Genomic DNA, 24971 nt, shown 5'->3' with positions numbered 1-24971 from the left:
AAGACATGCTTAATTGATAAGGTCACATTTGACCTGATTTCACAGCTTAATACCATGTCTATATCCTACCATTTTGTAGACTTCTGGTTCAGAAAGTAGAAACTGAAAGCGGTCAGCATCTGTTTGCACTCCTCTGTGCAGCTCCACCTGTTTGCTGCTGCTGCTGTCTCTGCTGCGAGCAAACTGAAAGCCTGCCTGACTCTCAGTTCAAGGCCCATCTCCTCCCACAGGCTTCCTCCTACGCCATAGAAGCCTGGGACCTACTGGACTCCACCTGCCCAGACCTCGCCTTCCTCCCTGAAACTTGGTCAAACCAAGCACCTGCATTTGACATCGCCATCCCCAGCAATTACACACTGCTCCGCAAAGAACGGCCTTCTCGCCCTAGCAGCGGCCTGGCCATCGTACACTAATCCTCCCTCTGCTTGACAACCAATGCAGAAGTACACTACCCCCTCATGGAGCACCTCCATTTCCAGATACACGCCACACCCAAGTCAACCTTCTGGGGCAACCTCATCTATAGGCCACCCAGCCCCCGTCCAGCCTTCAGCGACTCCATTGTCAACATCATTTCTACTCACGCTCTCGCCTCCTCTTAACTATTTCTTCCTCTGCGACCTCAACTACCACATTGACAGCAGCAACATCACCAACACTGCTTCCCTGCTCAACAACCTTGCAACAATAGGACTAAAGCAACTGGTCACCTTGCCAACACACATCGCAGGACACATGCTTGATGCCATTTTTTTATTTTTTCCACCAGCAACAACATCTCCATAGACAACACCTCCTCACTTCACTGGACTGACCACAACTGCATCCATTTCACCATCACCTCACAGACCATCCACCTCCACACACTCCGAGCCCCAAGCATGAATTGGAACCGGATCACTGAGGAACAGCTCTCCAACACCCTCAGCAAGTCTCCTGCTCACTGCAGACACTAACATCTCGGCAAGAAACTACCATCAGTGGATCTCAGAATGCGCCAACACCCCACCACCTCTTCGTAAGATGTCAGTCAAACACCAACGCAGGAAGGCCATCTTATTTTCCCCCACACTCCGGGGCTCCAGGAGCACCTGCAGACGGTTAGAGAAAAGATGGAGGAACAGCCAATCCCCGGAAGACTTCAAGCCTTTCAAAGCGCCCACCAAATCCCACCACCACCTTACTAGAGTCACCAGAAAAGCCCTCTTGCAGGACCGCATAAGTGCCACCACTCCCAACACCAAAGAGCTTTTCACTGTGGTCAAGGAGTTTGCCAACCCCTAAACAGCAAGCATCCCTCCATCTCAAGACCTCTGCAATAGGCTATCCAACTTCTTACACCGAAAAATCAAAGACATATATGACAGTTTTCGTTCCCAAGACCCTCTGAGCCCTTCAACAACCCCCCAGATCCGTCCCATCGAACCAACACAGACCCTACACCGCTGGACCACCCTTACCACAGGCAAGACCCGCACCATCATGAACAGTATCCACTCCAGAGCCCCTACAGACCCAAGTCCTCACCACATTTTCAATAAGGCCAACACATCCATTGCCCCCGAGCTCCGACAAATCATCAACTGTTCCATAGAGACAGCCACCTTCCCAGAGGACTGGAAGCATGCCAAGATCCGCCCACTCTTGAAGAAACCCACAGCCAACCCCCTGGACCTCAAGAATTACCGCCCCATCTCTCTACCGCCTTTCCCAGCCAAGGTGATTGAAAAGGCCATCAACGTTTAGCTCTGTAAGCACATCAAGGAGGACAACATTCTGGACACTTCCCAGTCAGGCTTCATGAGCAATCACAGTACAGAGACTGCTGGTCCTCGCTGCCACAAATGACATCTGCTCGTTCCTCGACAGTGGCCATATAGCAGTCCTCATCCTAATGGACCTATCGGCTGCCTTCAACATGGGTCACACCTCACCTTCTGCTCCAGGATCCATGTGGCTGACATCTGCGGAAAGGCCCTGTAATGGATACGCTGTTTCCTGTCTGGTCGAACACAGAGAGTCAGACTACCGCCTTACCTGTCAGAACCTACGGAGATCAGCTGCAGAGTTCCACAGGGCTCCTCCCTGAGCCCCACACTTTTCAACGTCTACATGGCCCCTCTCACATCCATCATGAGGGACCACAGACTGAACATCGTCTCCTATGCTGATGATAGCCGGCTAATCATCTCACCGACCGAAAACCCCACTACTGCCAAGAAGATATTTCCACAACAGTATGGAAGCCGTCGCAGTCTGGATGAAGAACAGCTGCCTCAAGCTCAACTCTGACAAGAATGAGATCCTTATTCAGTGACCATCCACATCAGCCTGGGATGACTCCTGGTGGCCATCAACTCTGGGCAACCCCACCCCACCCCAAAAGACCACACACACAACCTCAGCATCATCCTAGACTCATCACTCACCATGACCCGCCAAGCTAACTCAGTCAAGCCCTCCTGCTTTCACACACTCTGACTTCTCTGGAAGATCTACAAATGGATCCCAAAGGACAGCTGCAAAACTGTAACCCATGCCCTGGTTATCAGCAGGCTCAATTATAGCAACGCCATCTACGTTGGTACCACCCAGAAGAACCTCAAGAAATTACAGCACATCCAAATTGCCCCTGCCAGACTTATCCTGGACATTCCCCACCACAAACATATCTCCAATCACCTAAGAGACATTCACCGGCTCCCTATAGAGAAGAGAATTAACTTCAAGCTCCTTGTCCACACTTACAAGGCCCTCCACGAACTAGGACCCACCTACCTCAACCACTCCATCACACTCTACTCCCCCACCAGGACTCTTAGCTCCGCTCAACGAGCACTAGCCACCATGCCCCGTATCTGGAAGACTTCGGCTGGTGGGAGATCCTTCACCTACCTCGCAGCAAAGAGCAAGAGCACCCTGCCCCTCCACCTCAGGCAGTCACCATCTCTACCCCAATTCAGGAAGGACCTTAAAACCTGGCTCTTCAACTAAAATGCAGAGGACAAACCCTGTTAGCGCCTTGTGAGTAGTTGGGCTTAATAAACCTTGATTTGATTTGATTAATAGGAAAAATGTTATAATGAGAGTGCTGATCTAATCCTAGCAGCAAATACTGCATGAATTCAGAGTAATACGTCTCAAGGTTTTATGTATGCAAGAAATTTGTTGTTTTGAGATAAGATCAAACTATATGCAAACATTTTGAACTGTAAGGTGCACCTTCTAAAGTTATCTGATGGAGACGCTTGAGGATCAGTGACATTGGCAAAGTTACAAACACACAAGGTCAATGGAGATATTCCCTCTGCATTCTTTAGGCAACTGTAGTGTAGGAGATGTACTATAAATTTACCCAGCGAGGTAGCACTTACTAATTATCCAGTAGAAAGTTCTCTAGTTAGGTAGACATTCTGCACAAAATGATGGCTTTCTCTTGGATAAATACGGAGGGCAGGATTCATTCTGGCATGATGCTCAATTCACAGAAATTAAACCTCAATGCGAAGCATTTATAGATAAAAACAAAGCAGGTGCCCAAGTTAAAGCTTCACTTCTGTAAAGGACTAATCATCCAAATTTCTTGCGCATGGTGAAGGCAATGCAAGTGTTTTTTCTCAGCATTTTGACATTGAAAAGTTATTTGTAAATCTTGATGGAGAAGTTGGGTGGTTAACCCGCTGCACACGGCTGAAGTTTGTGTGAGGTGCAGGGTTGGGTGGTTATAGGGGTTTGGTCACAGGGCCTGAGGCAACCCTCGCTGCTCATGGCCAATGGCCATGCATGACGCAGGGTTGGGTGGTTGTAAGGGGTTGGCTGCAGGGCGTGGGCACAGGCCACGCCCTGCAGCCACATCCTGCAGCCAAGCTCCACTGTGCACAGGTGCAGGGTTGGAAGCGTACAGTAATTAAATTTACTTTACATTTAAAAACATAGAAATTCACTGAAAAAAACAAAGGTTACAGGGAAGTTATAGTTAGGAAATAGTATTTAAAAAAACATAGAAGTTCACTTAAAAAGCTAAGGGTTACAGAGACGTTATAGTTAGGCTCACCTTTTAAACCATAGAAATTCATCCATTATAGTTATTTCAAGGAACTATAACTCGTGCCCTAGGGTGACTATTACCAGTGCCCTCTCTATTCATTGCTTATTACCTCACATACTACAAGACTCATGACATCTTAGATACCATCATTGATAATATCAATGTAATATATGCAGTAACATTTTTGGGCAAAAAAGTGTGCATGGTGGGGGCGCGAGTTATAGTTACCGCAGGGCACGAGTTATGGTTAACTTGAAACAACTCTAGCTATAACAGGTGCCAACATGGTGAATAAAATGAATAATCCAAACATGGCAATCTTATTTATATATCTTCTTACCTATTACTACCTACACTCTTGAGAGCATAGCTGGTGTACCCTCTGCCCGTTCTAGGAGGATAGCTTGAGAACTGAATGAGGGAGCCGGTCGAGAGTTGATTTGGCAATCCTTCTATGCAAGATGGAAGATCAGTGTCAGCAGAGGTGCATATCGAACACAGGATTTGTTCCATTACAATTGTAGCTGGAGTGCTCCTCTGACACCTGCAGGGCAGTGCACCACTTATGTGATCAAAACTATAGAGGCACAGCTCTGATGCAATGATATGTCTAAGTTTCAGCATCTGTCTCCAAAGGACAATACAAGCATCAGAATATCTTGTTCTATGTTCCTAGCCTTGAACAGAGTGTACAGATTACATGGCAAGAAAGGCTAAAAACAAGCAGCATGTACAGCATATTCTCTCAATAATATTGTGCAAGCATAAAAGTGTGTAAAATGTCATTGCTAAAAGCAATGTCGGCCTAGAACGTGTAAAATGTAAAATATAAAACTAAGCTAAGATTGAGAATTAAAGTGGGCCAAAGAGGGCCTCATGACAATACATGAGGTGGGTTGGATCCTGTCTTGGCTTACCATAGAAAAAATCTGGAAGAAAAGCCCGGGAGAAGATGGAGTTCAGTAGGGCATGGCAGCAGGCTGGGTTCGAAGAGACATTGTTGTCACCAGGGAGCCCTGGACGAAGTCTCAGTGAGGCCATCAACAAAAGAGGGAAAAAGCTCTGAGCGGAAGAAGCTGGATTTTCAGGCAAAGGAAGGTGTTGATGGGGAGCCTGTCACCGTCAAGCCCGACGAAAACTTGTACCTTTAGACTTAAGCAATTTTTTGGAACACAAAATCCCCCAGCCAAATGAAGCTGCAAGCCATAGCCAAAGAGGGCTCCACAAGGCCATTTACTGTTGCTTGGAGGTCCCACTGAATGGGATGTGTTGCTATGGCAAATGTAGCGAGAGCTATTGCAAAGTCAGGCCAACAAGCAAAGCTCCGGGTCTTCCGTCGGTTCATCTGGCACTTCTTGGTGAAAATATTTTTGAAGTCCTAACTTTCAGGTTAAGGCAGGAGCAGCACCTCTAACACCACTGCCATGGTTCCAGGATGAGGGGGCAACACTTGGGGGGAAGAACTCACTCCAGCAGAGGCCAGATGCAGGATTCAAGGTCTCTGGAGCTTGTTAAGTTCTTGTTGCTCAGAGGAACCAGCCACCTAGCCCTTAGAGCCACTCTGGAAGTCCTGGGTTCAGGAAGCAAACAGGCCTCTAGCAACAGGGCAGTCCTCTGGAAATGAAGGCAAGCATCATTCAGCATGGCAGTCTTTTGGTGGCAGCACGACTGTACTGAAGAGGTGTTTAGAAGGTATAATATTGATACCATGTGCCATCCTTGAAGTTAGGGAATCTTCTAGGCTACCCCAACATCTGGTTCTGGAAACTTCTTACCTTCTCCATGTGTATGTAATTGGCTTTCCATGATTGGCATTTTTGATTTACTGGTAAGTCCATAGTACACTGCACTAGAGGTGCCCAAGGCCTGTAAATCAAATGCTAATAGTGGGCCTGCAGCACTGGTTGTGCCACCCACAGTAGTAGCCCTGTAAACATTGCTCAGACCTGCCACTGCAGTGTCTGTGTGTGCAGGTTTTAACTGCCAATTCGACTTGGCAAGTGTACCCACTTGCCAAGCCTAAACCTTCCCTTTTCTTACATGCAAAACACCCCTAAGGTAGGCCCTAGGTAGCCCCATGGGCAGGGTGCAGTGTATGTTTAAGGTAGGACATATACTAATGTGTTTTATATGTCCTGGCAGTGAAATACTGCCACATTTGTTTTTCACTGTTGCAAGGCCTATCTCTCTCATAGGTTAACGTGGGGGCTACCTTTAAATATGATTAAAGCGTAGATTCCCTTTGGGAGCAGATAGGCAATGTCTCTGAGCTCACAATTTAAAAATACATCTTTTAGTAAAGTTGGTTTTAAGATTGTGTGTTTGAAAATGCCACTTTTAGAAAGTGAGCATTTTCTTGCTTAAACCATTCTGTGACTCTGCTTGTTTGTGGATTACTGTCTGGGTCAGTTTGACAGTTGGCCTGTTTGCACCTGTCTCTAGACAGTGACACAAAGGGAGGTGGGGTTTAGCCTGCATATCCTGATGAGCCATCAGTGCTAGAGTGAGGGGGGGTGGTCTCTTACACCTGAAAGGGCTGTGCCTGCCCTCAAACAATGCAGTCTCCAATCCCCTGGTGTGTGTCTGGGGCCTGGCCTGGGCAAGGCAGGATTTCACAAACAAGAGAGACTTTCCTTTGAAGTAAGCGTACTTCAAAGGCCAAAATGGGTATAAGAAGGGCACCCAAAACCACAGACTTTAGATCACTTCTGGACATCAAGAGGAACCTCTGCCTGGAGAAGAACTGAAGAGAAGTGCTGCCCTGCCTGAGAGTGTGCTTTTTGGAGCTATCCTGCAGTTGCTGCTTTTGCCTGTGCAAGAGGACAAAGTCTGGACTTTGTGTGCCTTCATGCTTGTGAAGAAATCTCCAAGGGCTAGTCCTGAGCTTGCCTCCTGTTGTTGAAGTCTCAGGGCCATCAAAGACTTCTCCTGCCAGCACCTGGACTCTCTGCTGAGACTCCTGCCCTGCCGAGTGGTGCCCTATCCAGTTCCTAGAGCCTTGGAAGGTGAAGCTGGCAGACCAAGACTGAAAATCCACACACAAACCGCCGTGCAGGGAAAAATTAGATGCACCTTCCAAGATTCGGCTGAAAAAGAATGCGCCGCCAGCTTCGCGGCAGAAATCAACGCTCCATCTGCATCGCGGCTGGAAATTTGACGCATGAGCTGGAAGAACAACGCTCACACCTGCTGACGGAGGCTGTAAACGTCGCAACCCACATTGCGCGGTTCTGCTGAGACCGCGCAGAAGGATTTTCAACGCAAACCTTGCTGGGCACAAAAAAATGACACAACGCCTGCCTGGACCCGAGTGAAGCCTGGATCGATGCATTGCTCCCCTGCAGGGAGGAAAAACAACGTACGCCGACCCAACAGGAGAAACAACGCACGAGCTCTCTTGCGGGTGAGAAATCGATGCACCGCTTACCTTTTTCGATGCACACTTGCCCGTGCATGTTATTTTGACGCTACCCAGGTACTTTTCAACGCTAACAGTGTTTTACCTGTTTACAAAAGGATTTGAGACTCTTTTTGCTTTTTAATTAATAACTTGACTTGTGTATGTTGGATTTTTGTCGTTTTGGTCTTGTTTTGTTTAGATAAATATGTTCTATTTTTCTAAACCTGTGTTGTGTCATTTTGTAGTGTTTTTATTAAGTTACTGTGTGTGTTGGTACAAATACTTTAAACCTAGCACTCTGAAGTTAAGCCTGCCAGCTCATGCCAAGCTACCAAGCGGGTGAGCGGGGCTTAGCTGAGGGTGATTCTCCTTTACTCTGACTAGAGTGAGGGTCTTTGCTTGGACAGGGGGCAACCTGACTGCCAACCAAATACCCCATTTCTAACTACGGTAATGTAGCATTAGGTTGGCAAAAACACCACTCCATATTTACAAAGTGGCACAATGCATGCATTACACTACTTTATAAACCCTTGCGCCACATTATGCCTGCGCCTAAAATAATGTATGCAAGGTGGGCATTCCGGCATTAGGAGGCACAGAGAAATGGCACAGTGGAATTTATGAGATTCCACTGCGTCATTTCTAGCATCATTTGTAAAGCCTGTCTAAGGCAGGTGTTAAAATAAGGCTCCCAATTGTTTTCAATGGGCCTCCTTTCACTTTGCAGGATTAGCGTCAATATTTTTGGCGCTAATCCTGCAAAGTGCCAATTTAGCACCAACATTTTTGATGCTAGTTCTCTAGTGTGTGCCATGGTGCACCATATCATAAATACGGCGCACATATGGTGGCTTTAGGGGGGCGCAATGGGGTGCAAGAAAAGAGGCGCATCATGACATGATGCACCACTTTTTATAAATGTGCCCCAAATTTAGAAAACAGGAGGGGTGAAGACAAAAAGTTTAGGGGAAGATCACACCTATTCATGAACTAGGCATTGTTACTGATAATCAGGGAAGATGCACTTCAGAGAGTGGAAACCATATGTTTAATAACTGTGTACACAGTAAAACATTTATTTGGGGCTCGGCATGGAATCATACAACAAGGTGTGATGGTGAGTTAAGAAAGCTGGGTCACAGCAATCTCCTAACACAATGCGGTTGTTGTGACTATGGCAATAGTTACCTGCAGCATTGCTTTATTTCCCAAGCAAAAACTCAATGTCTCACCCTCATCAGCAGGCCTCCAACAACATACACAACTGGCAGGCTCATCATCTTGACAGACATATTAATAGAAAACTCACACATTGTAGGCAGTTCAGTCTCTTGTATTACCCTACTTTTTTGCAGAGATTTACTCTTATTGGTGTAGGGGAAGAAGAAGGGTAGGGGACTTATTGAAAGCCTTAGTGGAAGCAGGTATACCTCCAATTCAGTGAGTAAATATATTCTCTTACGTGGAACTTTATTCCCAATAGTATTTCAGCTATTTAAATTTTTCCTTTCAAATATTTTACGAGAAAAAATAAATCTTGTGCAGGTGGAATTGGTATAAATGAGGTTAACTTGTCAAAGCATATAGGCTTTTCTGCATTTAAATTTCAACAGCACAAGCTGTGCCTTTGGAGGGCTTTATCATAGGTTTGAAACAAAGACAGTTGTGTTTTTTTACACTTGAATAAAGTAAGAGGTACTACTACAGTGTCACTAGCTCGGATAAGTGGATATGATATTGCTCTTAAACTTGGAAGCAGTGAAGAGCATCCCTGCTGAACGTATTTCAGATATCTGCAAGAAAGGATACATTTGTTTGAAGGAAGATGTAAAAGAGATGCAATGTATCAAAATGTGCACATGGCCACCTATTTACCAAGGAAACCAACCATCTACAGTTGAAAGTGCACTCTTCATTATTTGTTATCCAAGTTCATTGTCCTTTACTATGACACACAATGTCCAGTAGCGAAGTGATAAGCTTTCTGGCCCTTATTACTGGGCACAGCTCATTAACAAAAAATGCCACTGTAATAAATGATGGAAAACCATTTTAATGCATATTCCTTACCTCATTAAATCGAGTTATCATTTTGCCTTTTTTTACATCCCAGATAAAACCACCATTTCTTGAAGTTGCACCTGCTATGCAGTTGAGGTCTCCTTCAAAATAAATATATAAGAGTTGTAAGTGTAAATTTAATAGAAGGACATTTCACAACAGTTGGATGAACATACTTAATACCAAAAATATATTTATAATGTGCAATACTCTTCATTCAGAAGGTTAGTAAGATTAGCCTAAAAAAGAAGACAACTATTGTTAGTACGCAAATGTTCAATGTAAATTGTAAAGGACCAACATTTTCCAGTGATTCAGCTACATATGGAATATCAAACAGTCAAGTGAATTAATACTGGTGGTTTCAGGGGAGAGTAGTGCTAAGGCTATTTTTACTCTTAATGCTGTAGCAAAATTAATATTGCAACAAGAATGATATAACTCATCATCAATAGACCACAAAAAACTATTAGACAATGAAACGTTGCTCATCTTTTCTAGACAAATGGCAAGATAAAATATACAGCGTATAAACCTTGATAATTAAACAAATGATGACAATCCTGACAAAATTGTTTTTAAAATACTCCAATGCTAAAGGTCCCACAAGTGAGGATGTTGACTCTAAAAAAGTCATCAGGGTACACAAGCATCAAAAATCTATATGCCCTCAAACATAAGCAGTACAAGCTTTCCATTCTTGTAAAGTCCACAAAATAGGATTCACCCTCTCAGTCCTGCTGAAATAAGCTGGGGATCTACTTAGATAAACAAAGTAAATGTATCAATTGTAAGTGTTTCTTCCCATCTTGTAGGGCTGCATAGATGGCATAATGATCTCGAGGCCTGCATAATATATCCCAACAGTCTAGACAATGAAACTATCAAATTGCCATATTTGACTTTATTTTAAGTCAACTGGTTGCAGCCTGCTGTCAGCTCTTAACAATGTGAAGTTTGCTAAAACCTATTTCTTGGTAACATCAGTTAGGAAATAAGAAGAAATTCTAGCAGCACAACAATAATTATATTTCATACTCGATTTGTATTACATCTGCAGCTATGGTGGCTTTTAAAGACATTATAAGCTGACTAGCTGTCAACAACATAAAAAAAATATTGATGGCAACCATAACAGGACTCAGGGAGTTAGGCCCTCATTACTATATTGGCGGTAGAAACCGCCTACCGCCACGGTGTCGCGTTGCCATCTGCCGTATTATAACCAGAGCCGGATTTCCGCCATGAGGATGGCGGAAATCAGTCTGTGGCCATGCCGGCGGATGGGGGTAAGGTGGCACTGCTGGGATTCCCTGTCACTGATAGTGCCTACCGCCATGGTTTTTGTGGCAATAAGAGAGCCACGGAAACTATGGCATTAGGCGGGGTCATTTTCCCGCAGGCGGTACAGTGACTGTCGCCGGGCTGGAGATTGATATCTCCAGCCCGGCGGTTGTTACTGCTGTGGCGGTCGGTGTGGTACATTGGCGGTTTGGCGGAAGCCAAACATAAAATGGAGGAACGTACCGCCAGCCTGTTAGCAGTACTTTCCACCATATTTCCGCCGACCGCCAGGGTCATAATGAGGGCCTTAGTCCCCTGTACTGAAGTAAAAACTAAAAAAGTAATATAAGGGGACAAGGTAGGGATACCCTCGACTCCCTAGGCCCCATAGGGAAAACCCAGAGGGACCCCCAAAGGCCAAAAACAAAATAATTCAAAAATTGCCATGATCCTATGGGACTCCTGCAGGATTGAAAAAAAACAAAAAACAATATTTATTGTATATTTCGCCGGCAAAACAACAACAACACATTCAATAATGAAAGGCCTGGAGAGCTCATCCTTGGGACCAAAATCATGAAATAAGTTGAGGGGGGCCACAGGCCCCCGAGAGCCATTAAAGGCCCCAGGGAGCCCACCCCAGAGGGCGAAATGTTTCAAAACGAGAGGTAGGGTGCATGGCCTTCCTTCCCGAGCCCTTAGGAGCATAGGGCACCCCATCCCCAAAAGTCACAAAACACTTTGAACGGGACGGGGCTGCACGGCCCCCTGCCTGAGCCATTAATGGCCCTGGGGACCCCATCTCCCCGGACCACTTCAAATGCTATGTCCTGGGGAGCAGGCAGGTAAATCTGTGTTGTCCTGCTTGATGAGACCATTTTTTAATGTCCCACCAAGCGTGAGCAATCACAAAGTCTACTCCTAGCAGACGGGAGCTTTAAAAATTCTCCCACCAGCTGGAAGCAGACTTTTGATCTGGTTCCCTACCCGTATTAATGCGGGCAGGTAAACAGGTCAAAATATTGCTCCCATCTGGAGGGAGCAGCATTAGTAGCTGCCCCCTCCGGGCAGGAGCGATGCCGGCTCCCACTGAATGCGGAGAGCCAACAGGGGCCGCAGGGGCCTTGGGGCTCACCCCATGGCCCCAACAAGAACACGATGGGTGTCCTGGGTGTGCATCAGAGCACCCACCTTTAAAGGCTAGGGGAGACAGCCCGTATGGCACCCTTCCCTTTAATTAAAAAAAAAGGCCCATCCTCCAGGGCCTAATAATGCTCGCAGAGGGAGGGCATGCAACCCCCTCACCTTTAACTGTAGTAGTGGCCCTGGGGTATGGGGTCCCTAATGCCTAAGAAGGCTCAGGATGGGGAGTCATGTGGCCCCCCTCCACTATCATAAAAAAAAACCCTGAGGTATGGGATCCCCAGGGCCTAATAAGGCTTGGTGAGGTTGGCCACTTGGCCCCCATTCGCTTCCATTCCCTTTAAAAAAAAAGAAAAAGACCTGGGGGATGGGACCCCCAGGGGCTAATAAGGCTTAGGGGCCGTGGACCCCTCCCGTTTAGAAAACATAAGGTCCTGTGGGTGTGCACTGCAGGGGGGTTTCTTTACATATGGTAATAAAATATTACTATATGTTAATAAAAACCCTAGAAATTCACTGAATAACCTAATGGTTAAAGTAATTTTATAGTTACATGTGATAAAAAGATCTGTTTATTTTTTTTAAAAGCTTGAAATACACTCAATCAAACCAAAGATTAAATTAAAGTTATAGTTAGGTGAATATGTCAGTGACAACATTAACATTTCATTCACCAGTCATAATTAGCAAAGCTAACTATAACTTGCACCCCGCCATGCATTGCTTAGGACCTCAAATATTACATCACTCATAATATGTTCTATGACATCATTTATGACATCATTGATGACATCTCAAATGATATAACTGATGACATCATCCAAGCTTTTTTTGTATACATTGCTCTACATACCATTCGAACAATGAAAGTAAGTGCAAAATAGCTTACAATAATGTGAAGCATCATTACTGCTATCATACATAAAACCACATCCCATAGGTAAAGCAAGCTTCTGTTATGTGCAACATTGACCCTATAGCATACTTTTCATGGGTGGCCGAGTTCATGTTGACTATGAACCACAGATAAAAGGGTAAACTATCCTGCACATAGGCCCTCATTACAACATTGGCGGTAAATCCCGCTTACCGCCGTGCAGAAGACCGCCAACACACCAATGTGGCGGCGGTATTCCGCTACAGCTATTACGACCCACAGCTCGGAATCCGCCAAAATCCAGACACCCACACAAGTACGCCACACCAAAGGTCAGTGATAAACTTGCGATAACAAAACCTCCACCGTCACGCCAACAGAAATACGCCCACACTATCACGACCCACGAATCCATGGTATTCCATTAGCGGTACACACCGCTGCGCTCAAAATACACACACATTTACAAAACACAAACACATTGGACGATTCGAAATACACACACCTGATACACGTACACACACCACTCCCACACACCCTCTCCAATATAAAACACACACCCACATCACCCACAAACCCTTACTACCAAAATTGCGAAAGAAGGCCAGAGAGAGACACCACCAGAAACAACACTAGCATCCACAGACACACAACATCATCACTCACACAACATCCATGTACCTCAGACAACACACACAAACACATCCCCTCACACATCACAACACACACCACCCCACACATCACCCACACCACATCATGGCACCACAACGACACCCCAGGTTCTCTGAGGAGGAGCTCAGGGTCCCGGTGGAGGAAATCGTCCGGGTAGAGCCACAGCTATTCGGATCACAGGTGCAGCACACCTCCATTGCTGGGAAGATGGAGCTATGGTGCAGAATCGTCGACAGGGTCAACGCAGTGGGACAGCATCCAAGAACACGGGATGACATCAGGAAGAGGTGGAACGACCTACGGGGGAAGGTGCGTTCCGTGGTCTCAAGACACCAGATTGCAGTACAGAGGACTGGCGGTGGACCCCCACCTCCTCCCTCACAACTAACAACATGGGAGGAGCAAGTCTTGGCAATACTGCATCCTGAGGGCCTCGCAGGAGTAGCAGGAGGAATGGACTCTGGTAAGTCAACTCTTAACTATTATATCCTCCACCCTACCTGCATGCCATCACATACCCCCACCCTCACCCCCATCACTCCAACACCTCACATATGTCCCACTATCACAACCCACCTATCCCAACACCAAGCGCTGCATGCAACACCAAAGCATGGACACCCATCACCAAAGCATGTCCACTACAGATACCCACACAGACCCGAAACTAAATATCACGCAAGGACCTAGACATGAATGCAAGCACTGGAGTACAGGGTCACTCACCCATTGCACACGATGGCACACACAGATGCAATAATCTGGCCTTTACACCCCTGCAGGACCCCTGTCCAACGTCACCGGACAGGAGGTTCCAGACATGTCCACTCCCCCCACAGAAGAGGCCCACAGTGATGACAGCAGCTCTGTACAACTGGATCAAGATGACCAGCCCGGCCCATCTGGGACCTCAGGACAGTCTGTTCCCCTGACACTGGCACAAGCCACCACAGAGCCTCCCCCTTCAGGAAACACCAGCACAGCATCCACCCAGTGGGCCCATCCCTCTGTCCCCAGGACACGTCAAGCAGCAGTGTGACCACCACTACAGGGAACCCAGGCAAACCCTCCACCCCAAGAAAATCAGGGACCTGGGGGCAGTGGCAGTGGGCACACGGTTCAGGGGACAGAGGCACAGGAAAACAGGGGAACTGGGAGGACTGCTGTGCGACAGGGGGAGGACAGGCCCAGGGAACCCACTCTCCACGAGGCCCTCTCCAACATCATGGGAGCGTACCATCATTCCCAGGAGACGATGGCAACGGTACTGGCCAACTTTTAGGAGACCCAGCGGTTACAGGAGGAACACTATCTGGGGATCAGGGAGGAACTCAAGTCCATCAACACCACCCTGGTCACCATTGTAGGGGTGCTGCAGGACCTTGTCAACACCAGGAGGGACACTGTGGCACAACAAGGGGCCCCTGACACTAGCCTGGATGATGAACAGCCCATCACCTCCGCCGGCACTAGTGGACAGGAGGCACCGCCACAGGACCACGACACCAGCACCCCAACCCCTGCAGATGGAGAGCCATCCTGCAAACGGTCCCTGAGATCCAGGAACAAGAAAAAGAACATTGCAAAGACCCCTGCCAGGAAATTAGACCCCCCTGAATGTCATCCTTCTGTCCCACTTTGTCACCCTGTCCATCCTTAAACTGCCCTAGCTCCACTTCCTATGCCCCTTTGGACAATGCACCTGTGAAACAAATAGACTGGACTCTGCCATGGACATTCCTCCACCATCACCCCTGACCGTTTTACAACCCCCTCCACTTATTTGCACAAAAATCAACACAAATCAATCACAAAACAATCTGGAGTCAGTCTGTACTTTCACAAATGTGTATTTACAATAACTATGGAATATAGCAATGTCAATTTTATTGTCAACATACCGATGTAACACAGCTCTAGTCCATGAGGAAATATAGCAGAGGTCACACAGTGGGACCCACATCTGTGAAATGGAAAGGCAAAGTGACAAGTCAGGGTCCATACACTGGGTGAAAGTGACAGACTTATGATAGTTCAAACAATAGTATGAGATGTGTGAGGCAGTGATATCTTCTTACCTGTGTCTCACTGGAAGTATTGCTGGATAACGTTGTTTCTGTTGTCGATATCCTCTTCTTCTGCCTCCTCTTCTTCACTGTCCACAGGCTCCACAGCTGCCACAAGACCTCCAGCTGGACCATCCTCCTGCAGAAAAGGCACCTGTTGTCGCAAAGCCAGGTTGTGCAGCATACAGCAGGCCACGATGATCTGGCACACCTTCTTTGGTGAGTAGTAGAGAGAACCACCTGTCATATGGAGGCACCGGAACCTGGCCTTCAGGAGGCCGAAGGTTCTTTCTATAATCCTCCTAGTTCGCCTATGTGCCTCATTGTAGCGTTCCTCTCCCCTTTTCCTGGGATTTCTCACTGGGGTCAGTAGCCATGACATGTTGGGGTACCCAGAGTCACCTGAAAATGTCGAGGGACAACTGTTAGATTCAAACTTACCCGTAGGGACAACCCCAGACCCAGACAACTATGCACATGGTATAGGGTCCTTGTCCTTGCCTATTAGCCACACACGGTGCCTCTGGAGTTGCCCCATCACATAAGGGATGCTGCTATTCCTCAGAATGTAAGAGTCATGCACTGAGCCAGGAAACTTGGCATTCACATGGGAGATGTACTGGTCAGCCAAACACACCATCTGCACATTCATTGAATGGTAGCTCTTCCTGTTTCTGTGCACCTGTTCACTCCTGCGGGGGGTACCAAGGACACATGTGTCCAATCAATGGCACCTATGATGTTTGGGATATGTTCACCTTTCACTGTAGGCAAATCCTCCACCTGAAGGAAAACGATTTAGCTGCGCATGTGTTTCAGCAGGGCACACAACACTCTGGACAACACGTTAGAGAACATTGGCTGGGACATCCCTGATGCAATGGCCACTGTTGTTTGAAAAGACCCACTTGCCAGGAAACAGAGTACTGACAGGACCTGCACTAGAGGGGGGATCCCTGTGGGATGGCAGATAGCTGACATCAGGTCTAGCTCCAACTGGGCACACAGTTCATGGATTGTTGCACGATCAAGTCTGTAGGTGACTATTACGTGTCTCTCTTCCATTGTCGACAGGTCCCCCAGAGGTCTGTACACCGGAGGACGCCGCCATCTCATCACCTGCCCCAGTGGACGTGCCCTATGGACGAGAACAGCGAGCAGAGAGTCAGCCAACACTTAGGTAACACAAATTGTCATTAGCACACATTTATTAATCCACAATGTGCCTGTTACTGTGTGTATGCAAGGCCTACATCGGTGTGATGCAGTTATTATTATTGCCATGTGGCCCCCTGAAATGGCGGCTGCCTGACCTGTAAGGTGGGACAAGAGGATATGAGGTAACTGCGCTGGCGTTCTACACCATCGCTGTAGGCGGTCGAAGACTGCGGCACAATCCTGCATTGGTTAACATTGGACCCTATGGGTCCGAAGAGCCAATGACGATGTACGCCGGCGGTGATGGTACGCACCACCGCGGACGTGACCATTTTCTCTCTGTTCACTCACTTGATACCTGACCTTCAACAGGAGAGGACCTACACTACAAGTGCTGCTGTGACCTCAGTCTGGAAGCGACGATGGCTCATGTGTCTGGGGAAAGGGCCCCTGCCTACACTTCGGAGGACTTGGAGAAGTTAGTAAATGGGGTCCTCCCCCAGTACACGCTACTCTACGGTCGTCCAGACAAACAGGTGAGTACACTGTGAGCATGCTGCATGGGCAATGGCTGATTGGAGTGGTGTGGATGGAAGATACATGGGGGGGACTGCACCCTGCATGAGCAGACGGTGAGTGTCTGTGCGTCAGGGCAAGGGTGGGAACGTGGGCCTATGACTATGACGGTCTGGACGGTTAAAGATTTACCTTTTCCCCTGTACTATTCCTCCAGGTCAGCGCCCACCAGAAGAAGGATATTTGGTGTGCCATCGCCAATGAAGTCCGGACCCTGGGGGTCCACCACAGACAGAGCACCACTGCCGGAAAAGATGGGAGGACATTCGCCGCTGGAGCAAGAAGACGGCGGAGGCCCAGCTGGGGACGGCCTCCCAACGTGGGAGGGGTGCCCGTCGCACCATGACCCCCCTGATGTTCCAAATCCTGGCGCTTGAGGGCATCACAGCAGCCACAAGGGGGTGAGTACAGACACATTCATCTGACTATGCGCGCATTACGAGGTGTCTGAGTGGGGGAGGTTGGCAGTGGGTTCCCCTAGGCCAGGGCGAAGTTTGTAGGCAAGGTCCCTTGTGAGGCAGGCTATGTGGCACCCCAATCCCACCTGTGGTAAGAGCCAACTACACCTAGTCAGGCTCCTGTGACTTCCATGTGTGCAGCAATCGGGCATAGGCCTTGTACCCCATGGCCTTGTGAATAATCTAGGAACTGTTAGTGCATGGCGTAGTGCTGAGGTCTGCTGTGTCTGTAGTGTCCGCCAACGGTAGTGGTCCTGCATGCACTGAACATGTCTTTCTTCTGTCTTCCCCACCCTTTTTGTGGTCTCCCAGCTCTTGTGTGCAATAGCATCATCTGGCGGAGGAGCAGTGGCACCGGAGCAGGAGGGAGCTGCATCCCACTTGGCCTTGGAGGGCGAAACAACAGAGTCTGAAGCCACCAGTGGGACGGAGGGCAAGGGGAGCTCCACTGCAGGGACAGGAGGTGACAGCAGCGAGAGCGACTCCTCCTCTGATGGGAGCTCCCTTGCAGTGGCGGGCCCCTCTGTGCCCCCGTATCCACAGGTACAGCTGCCACCCCCTCTACCAGCACCGCCCTCCCAGCAGCCCCTCAGCTTGTGTCCCGTGCCCGCTCAACCAGGAGGGTGGGCATCTCCTTCGCCCCAGGCACCTCAGGCCCTGCCCCAGTCAGCCCTGCTGCCCTCAGTGAGGAGGCTATTGACCTCCTGAGATCCCTCACTGTTGGGCAGTCTACCATTGTGAATGCCATCCAGGGTGTTGAGAGGCATTTGCAACAAACAAATGCATACCTGGAGGGCATTCATTCTGGCCAGGCAGCCCAACAGAGAGCATTTCAGGCTCTGGCCTCAGCACTGATGGCAGCCATTGTCCCTGTGTCCAGCCTCCCCCCTCCAACTTCCTCCACCCAGACCCAACCCCTTGTACCTCAGCCTATCCCAAGCACACTATCAGACCAGCATGCACACACCTCAACACACAAAAGTGGCTCAGGCAAACATAAGCACCACTCATCCCACAGGCACTCACACTAGCATCATACCCATGCAGACATACCAACATCCACTGCCTCCACTGTGTGCCCCTCCTCCCTGTCTCACTCCTCCCTCCCAGTCTCGTCTCCACTCACACCTGCATGCACTACATCTTCAGCCACTACCTCCATCACCAGCACGCCCATCACCACACACCGCTCACGTGCACTCACCACCCCCCCACTACCATTCACACATCCCCAGTGTCCTCTACCAGTGTGTCTGTGAGCCCTCCTCCCAAAGTACACAAACGCAGGAACACACCCACCCAACAGCCATCCACCTCACAACAGCCTCAAGCCCATGCACCTTCTCCCAAAATTCAGCAGACGTACACCTCCTACAACCACTACATCTTCCTCCACTCCCAAACCCCCTCCATCTACCCGTCCCAGTGTGTCTAAAAAACTTTTCCTGGCTAATATTGACCTCTTCTCTACACCTCCTCCCCCGCCCGTCCCCTAGGGCCAGGCTTTCCAGGTCCCAACCCAGCACCTCAGCCACCACATCACCAGGCACAGTGGTGCCAGCAACTGCGGGCTATTGGAGTGCGCCAACCATCAGGGCTGCCAGTGTGCCTCGGAGCGAGGGCAAGGACATTCCGCCACCTGCAAAACTTAAAAAGTTGCCCACATCCCGGAGGGAGAAGCAGAAAACACCTGCCACACGGGCTCAGGGAAACCGAAAGGGGATAGTGGCAAGACAGCAGCGCCACCATCCAAGGTTGGGAAGGGCCAGAAACTGAAGGGCAGGTCAGGAGAGGGCATGGTGGCACCGACTGAGGGACCAGTGTCACACCTTCTGTCCACGTCGACGCCAACCTGTATGGCAGAGAAGACCGCCACCTGCACCGCCATCAGCACCACCACAGAGCCTGCCACCAGCACTGCTGTCATTGAGCCCGCCACCAGCACTGCAGTCACTGAGCCCACCACCAGCACCGCAGTCACTGAGCCCACCACCAGCACCGCAGTCACTGAGCCCGCTGCCAGCACCGCCACCACAGAGCCCGCCGCCAGCACCGCTGCAACAGAGCCCGCCGCCAGCACCGCTCCCACAGAGCCCGCCGCAAGCACCGCTCCCACAGAGCCCGCCGCAAGTACCGCTGCCAAAGAGCCCACCGCCAGCACCGCTCCCACAGAGCCCGCCGCAAGCACCGCCGCGACTGACACCGCCGCAAGCACCGCCAGCGGCCACGCAACATCCTGAGCCAGTGGCACCACCGCAGACATGGCTGCCATCACCAGTGGTCAGTCGTCCAAGGCTGGTGGTGAGTTCCAGGAGCGTGGACAGCTTCAAAGATGCATCACTTTCAGTGGAGAGATACATCCACTACCTCTGTCCTTCGCAGGATGAAGCACTCTGGGCACAAAGCCCCCTCCAGAACCAGTGGAGAAAGACATCCACTACCTCTGTCCTTGGCAGGATGAAGCACTCTGGGCACAAAGCCCCCTCCAGAACCAGTGGAGATTCACATCTACTTGAGAGACTGTGGCTTTGCACTCCCCAGGATAGAGCAGTGGGCAAACCACCCACTGGAAGGACTTGAGAGACTGTGGCTTTGCACTCCCCAGGATAAAGCAGTGGGCAACCTACCCAATGGAAAGAATTGAGAGACTGTGGCTTTGCACTCTTCAGGATAAAGCAGTGGGCAACCCACCCACTGGAAAGACTTGAGAGACTGTGGCTTTGCACTCCCCAGGATACAGCAGTGGGCAAACCACCCACTGGAAAGACTTGAGAGACTGTGGCTTTGCACTCCCCAGGATAAAGCAGTGGGCAAACCACCCACTGGAAAGATTTGAGAGACTGTGGCTTTGCACTCCCCAGGATACAGCAGTGGGCAAACCACCCACTGGAAAGACTTGAGAGACTGTGGCTTTGCACTCCCCAGGATAAAGCAGTGGGCAATCCACCCACTGGAAAGACTTGTGAGACTGTGGCTTTGCACTCCCCAGGATAAAGCAGTGGGCAACCCACCCACTGGAAAGACTTGAGAGACTGTGGCTTTGCACTCCCCAGGATAAAGCAGTGGGCATGAAGCCCCCTCGTGGAGCAGTGGCGTTGTGCGTTCATAATGATGAGGTGCCCCCCCTCTTTCTCACCCTGAGGTGCCTGTTTATTTTCCATCTGATGCCCCTCCAGTGTTCTCTCCGTTTGGAGTCAGGTATCGAGTGTGGGCCTCGCCCATGCATTTTTGGCCCAGCGGTCCACGGGCAATGATTGGTGCACTATCCAGACTTGTGTAGTTGGTGTACATAATTGTATATACTGTATTTAGAGTTTTGAGTTCTGGATTTTTATTGATTACATTCGTTCAAATCAATTCCTTTTGTCCTTGCGTTATTGCGAGGGGGGGTGGAGGGGGTGTATATCTAATGTTGCAGCATGTAGTTGTGTGTATGGTGTTGTGGGTGAGGGTGGGGGTGTTGCGTGTGTGTGTGTCACTCTCTTTTCCCTCTCCCCCTCCCCTGTGTTGTAGGTGCAGTACTCACCGTGGTCGTCGCCGCCATCTCTGGAGCTCCTGATAGAGGAGCAGGAAGACGATCGCCGGCAGGATGTGAAGTTCTGGCTCCATGGCGTCCTGGTTCCTCGTGGGGTGTGGATAGGTGAGTGATTTCCCCTTCTGTGTACTGTTTCCGCCGTGTTTTTTATCGCGTTGGTTCCGCCCCGGAAAAGGTGGCGGATTGGCATCTTGTGATAGGGTGGACGGTACATTGTCTTCTGCCTGTCTGTTGGCGGTTACCGCTGCGCTGTTTGTTTGTACTGCCGTGGCGGTCGGAGTGTTAAAGTGGCTGTCTATGTTGGCAGTTTTCGGCGTGGTCGTAATCCCATTTTATTTTTTCGACTTCCTGTTGGTGGTATTACTGCCGCTTTAACACCGACCGCCAGGGTTGTAATGAGGGCCATAGTGTTCAATTTGTATACAACTGTTCAGGGAAAACCAAGTCCCTCAAGATACTGAAGCCATGTTACATAACTGCTGCCCTACTTCAGACGGTCTTTACCTGAATAAAACCCCTGCTAGTCACTGAGCCCACACGGACAAAAGAAGTGGATGTAAGTAGAAAAGGGGGTATTGTTAACACTGTTTACTCCATAGAGAGAGTTTACTCTGTACCACACTGTTTGCAAACAGTGAAACTCTCATGAGAAATACACCACAGAGTATTAAAAAGTATCTACTAAGAACAATGTACACTCTATGCAAATCTTGTTCAAACAGTGACTAGTCAATTAGAATAACCAAGGTCTGACGGTGTTAAGTATGTTACTACCTGCAGCCTTCAAACTGTGGGGAAAGCTTTACAGATATCTCATCTTCTGAAGTAAAACAAGCACATGTATATAGGTTAATACCTGGTGCACACAGTCTTCTATGTTAAGTAGACATTGTCATGCTGAGACAATTATGTCTAATAACTCAAGGCTGCTTGTCTTTACTTAGTACTACTTAATATGTAGAATCTTTGCCCTGCCTTTTCTGCAGTACCAAAAACCTTTTGTGGAACAAGATGAGCCATCAACTGTCACCTACACATAGTTACTCTCAAATATAAAGATTTATAACGTCTTCAATACCCATACACACTGATGGCACATTAGGAGCACATGGGTTTTCTAAACGCATACCAATTAGCTGGACAAAGGCTGTACAAAATTAGATAGAAAAGTAATATGGTACTTACCCACTACTATGTAAACTATAAAAGAAACACACACATTGGATGATATCATCAACAATGTGATCAATGATGTCATAAATGATGTCAGAAAACATGTCATGAGTGATGTAATATGTGAGGTCATAACAGTGCATGGCGGGGCGTAAGTTTTAGTTGCCTCTGCTAACAATAACTGGTAGATTTCTGTGTTTTCTTTAGTTCAAAATGATAATGTTATCACTGTTATAGTCACCTAACTTAGTGGATTTATATATATATTTATATATATGGAAAATGTCACTTACCCTGTATACATCTGTTCGTGGCATGTAGTGCTGCAGATTCACATGCTGTGCATATTCCTCCATCTAGTGTTGGGCTTGGAGTGTTACAAGTTGTTTTTCTATGAAGAAGCTTTTTCGAGTCAAGAGATCGAGTGCCGCCTCCTCCTCTGGGTGCCAGTGCGCATGGGCATCCAGTCCTTTGTTAGATTGTTTTCCAGCAGGAGAGTAAAGTAAGGAGTGAAGGATTGTGTATGTACACATATATAGTAAGTAAAGAAGATGTCCATGCAATGTATGTACATATTTACATAAAAAAGTACTACAACGGCTACAGGCTTCTGGGGAGGAGGGATGGGGCATGCAAATCTGCAGCACTATATGCCACGAACAGATGTACAATAGGTAAGTGACATTTTCCTTTTGATGGCATGTGTAGCTGCAGCTACACATGCTGTGCATTGACTAAAAAGCAGTGCCCTCTTAAGTAAGTGGTGGCTAGCCTGTAAGAGTTGGAGTAGTTTGAAATAGTATTTTAAGTACTGCTTGATCAACATTTGCTTGTTGGCGGGACAATTCATCCACACATTAGGGTTTAGTAAATGTGTGTGGTGTGGACCATGTGGCTTCTTTACATATGTCTGTCATTGGTATATTTCCCAAAAATGCCACTGAAGCTCCTTTCTTTCTAGTAGAATGTGCCTGAGGAGTTACTAATAGTTGCCTTTTAGCTTTAAGATAGCAAGTTTGGATACATTTTACTATCCATCTGGCCAATCCTTGTTTGGAAATAGGATTCCCTTTATCAGGTTAAAAAGTTGTTTAGATTTTCTAAAATCTTTTGTTCTGTCTATATAATACATGAAATCTCTTTTGAGATCAAGAGCGTGGAGAGCTCTTTCAGCAACTGAATCTAGCAGTGGAAAGAAGACTGGCAATTCCACTGACTGATTGATATGGAATGGTGAAACCCCTTTTGGTAGAAATTTTTGACTTGTTCTAAGTACTATTTTGTCTATGTGAATTTGGAAGAAGGGTTCTTCTAAAGTGAATGCTTGAATTTCACTTACTCTCCTTAAGGAAGTGATTGCTACCAAGAAAGCGATAAGCCTTGTGAGCACAATGTTAAGATTCCAAGCAGGAGCTGGTGGAGCTGTAGGTGGAATAACTCTTTTAAGGCCTTCCATAAAAGCTTTTATGACAGGTATTCTAAACAGAGAAGTATGCTGTCTATTTTGGAGGTAAGCTGATATAGCTGTTTTAATAGATGAATATGCTAGATTTGCTTTTTGTAAGTGAAGCAAATAACAAACAATATCCTGTACTGATGCTTTAAGTGGATCAATGTTTTTAAGTTGACGTAGTATACAAAATGTTTCCATTTAGCTGTATAGCCCTGTCTGGTTGTAGGTTTGCATGCCTATTTTAGAATGTCCATACATTCTGACGGAAGCTGTAGATATCCAAATTCTATGACTTCAGGAGCCAAATTGCCAGGTTGAGCACACTGGGATTGGGATGCCTGATTTGACCTTTGTTTTGAGTCAGGAGGTCTGGCCTGTTTGGAAGCTTGCAATGTGGTACTACAGGCAGATCCAACAGTGTTGTGTACAAGTGTTGATGTGGCAATGTGGGAGCTATGAGTATCATAGTGAGGGAAGTTTGATGGATCCCTGACCAATTGATCCATAGAGCATTGCTCTTGGATCGATCCTGTGGGTACCTGGACGCAAAATCTGGGCATTTTGCATTTTCCCTTGTTGCGAAGAGGTCTACGTTTGGTGTCTCACCCATGTGAAAGTACTTTCAAATTACTTGTGGGTCAATCTCCCACTCATGTATTTGTTGCTGTGCTCTGTTTAAGAGGTCCGCTAGTTGGTTGTGTATTCCTGGGATATATTCTGCTAATAGTTGAATGCGATTGTGAATCGCCCATTTCCAAATTGTTTGTGCTAGAAGGGACAAGTGAGATGAATATGTTCCCCCCTGTTTCTGCAGATAATACATTGTTGTCATATTGTATGTCCTTATTAACACTATTTTGTGTGTGATTTGTGGTTGGAATGCTTTGATTGCTAAGAACACTGCCAGCAATTCCAAGTGATTTATGTGGTAGTTCTGCTGGATTGAGTGCCATTCTCCCTGAATTGTAAGATTGTTGAGATGGCTCCCCAACCTATCCTTGATGCATCTGTGGTCATTACGGTCTATGGCACTGGGTACTGAAATGGCGCCCCTTTGATAAGGT

At 47.8% G+C, this 24971-nt stretch overlaps 1 protein-coding gene across 2 annotated transcripts in view; it reads right to left on the bottom strand.

The window, feature by feature from the left end:
* WDR17 (WD repeat domain 17) overlaps positions 1–24971 on the bottom strand; it is an 811699-nt gene that overhangs the window by 606886 nt on the left and 179842 nt on the right. For both annotated transcript variants that reach the window (XM_069244628.1, XM_069244620.1), the window contains exon 9: positions 9522–9613. In XM_069244628.1, coding sequence (XP_069100729.1) covers positions 9522–9613 — 92 coding nt within the window. The remainder of the gene's footprint in view (positions 1–9521; positions 9614–24971) is intronic.

This window comes from Pleurodeles waltl, chromosome 1_2, assembly GCF_031143425.1.
Source record: "Pleurodeles waltl isolate 20211129_DDA chromosome 1_2, aPleWal1.hap1.20221129, whole genome shotgun sequence".
Taxonomy (NCBI): domain Eukaryota; kingdom Metazoa; phylum Chordata; class Amphibia; order Caudata; family Salamandridae; genus Pleurodeles; species Pleurodeles waltl.
Note: the sequence above shows the minus strand (reverse complement) of the source record. Positions and strands in the feature narration are given on the sequence as shown.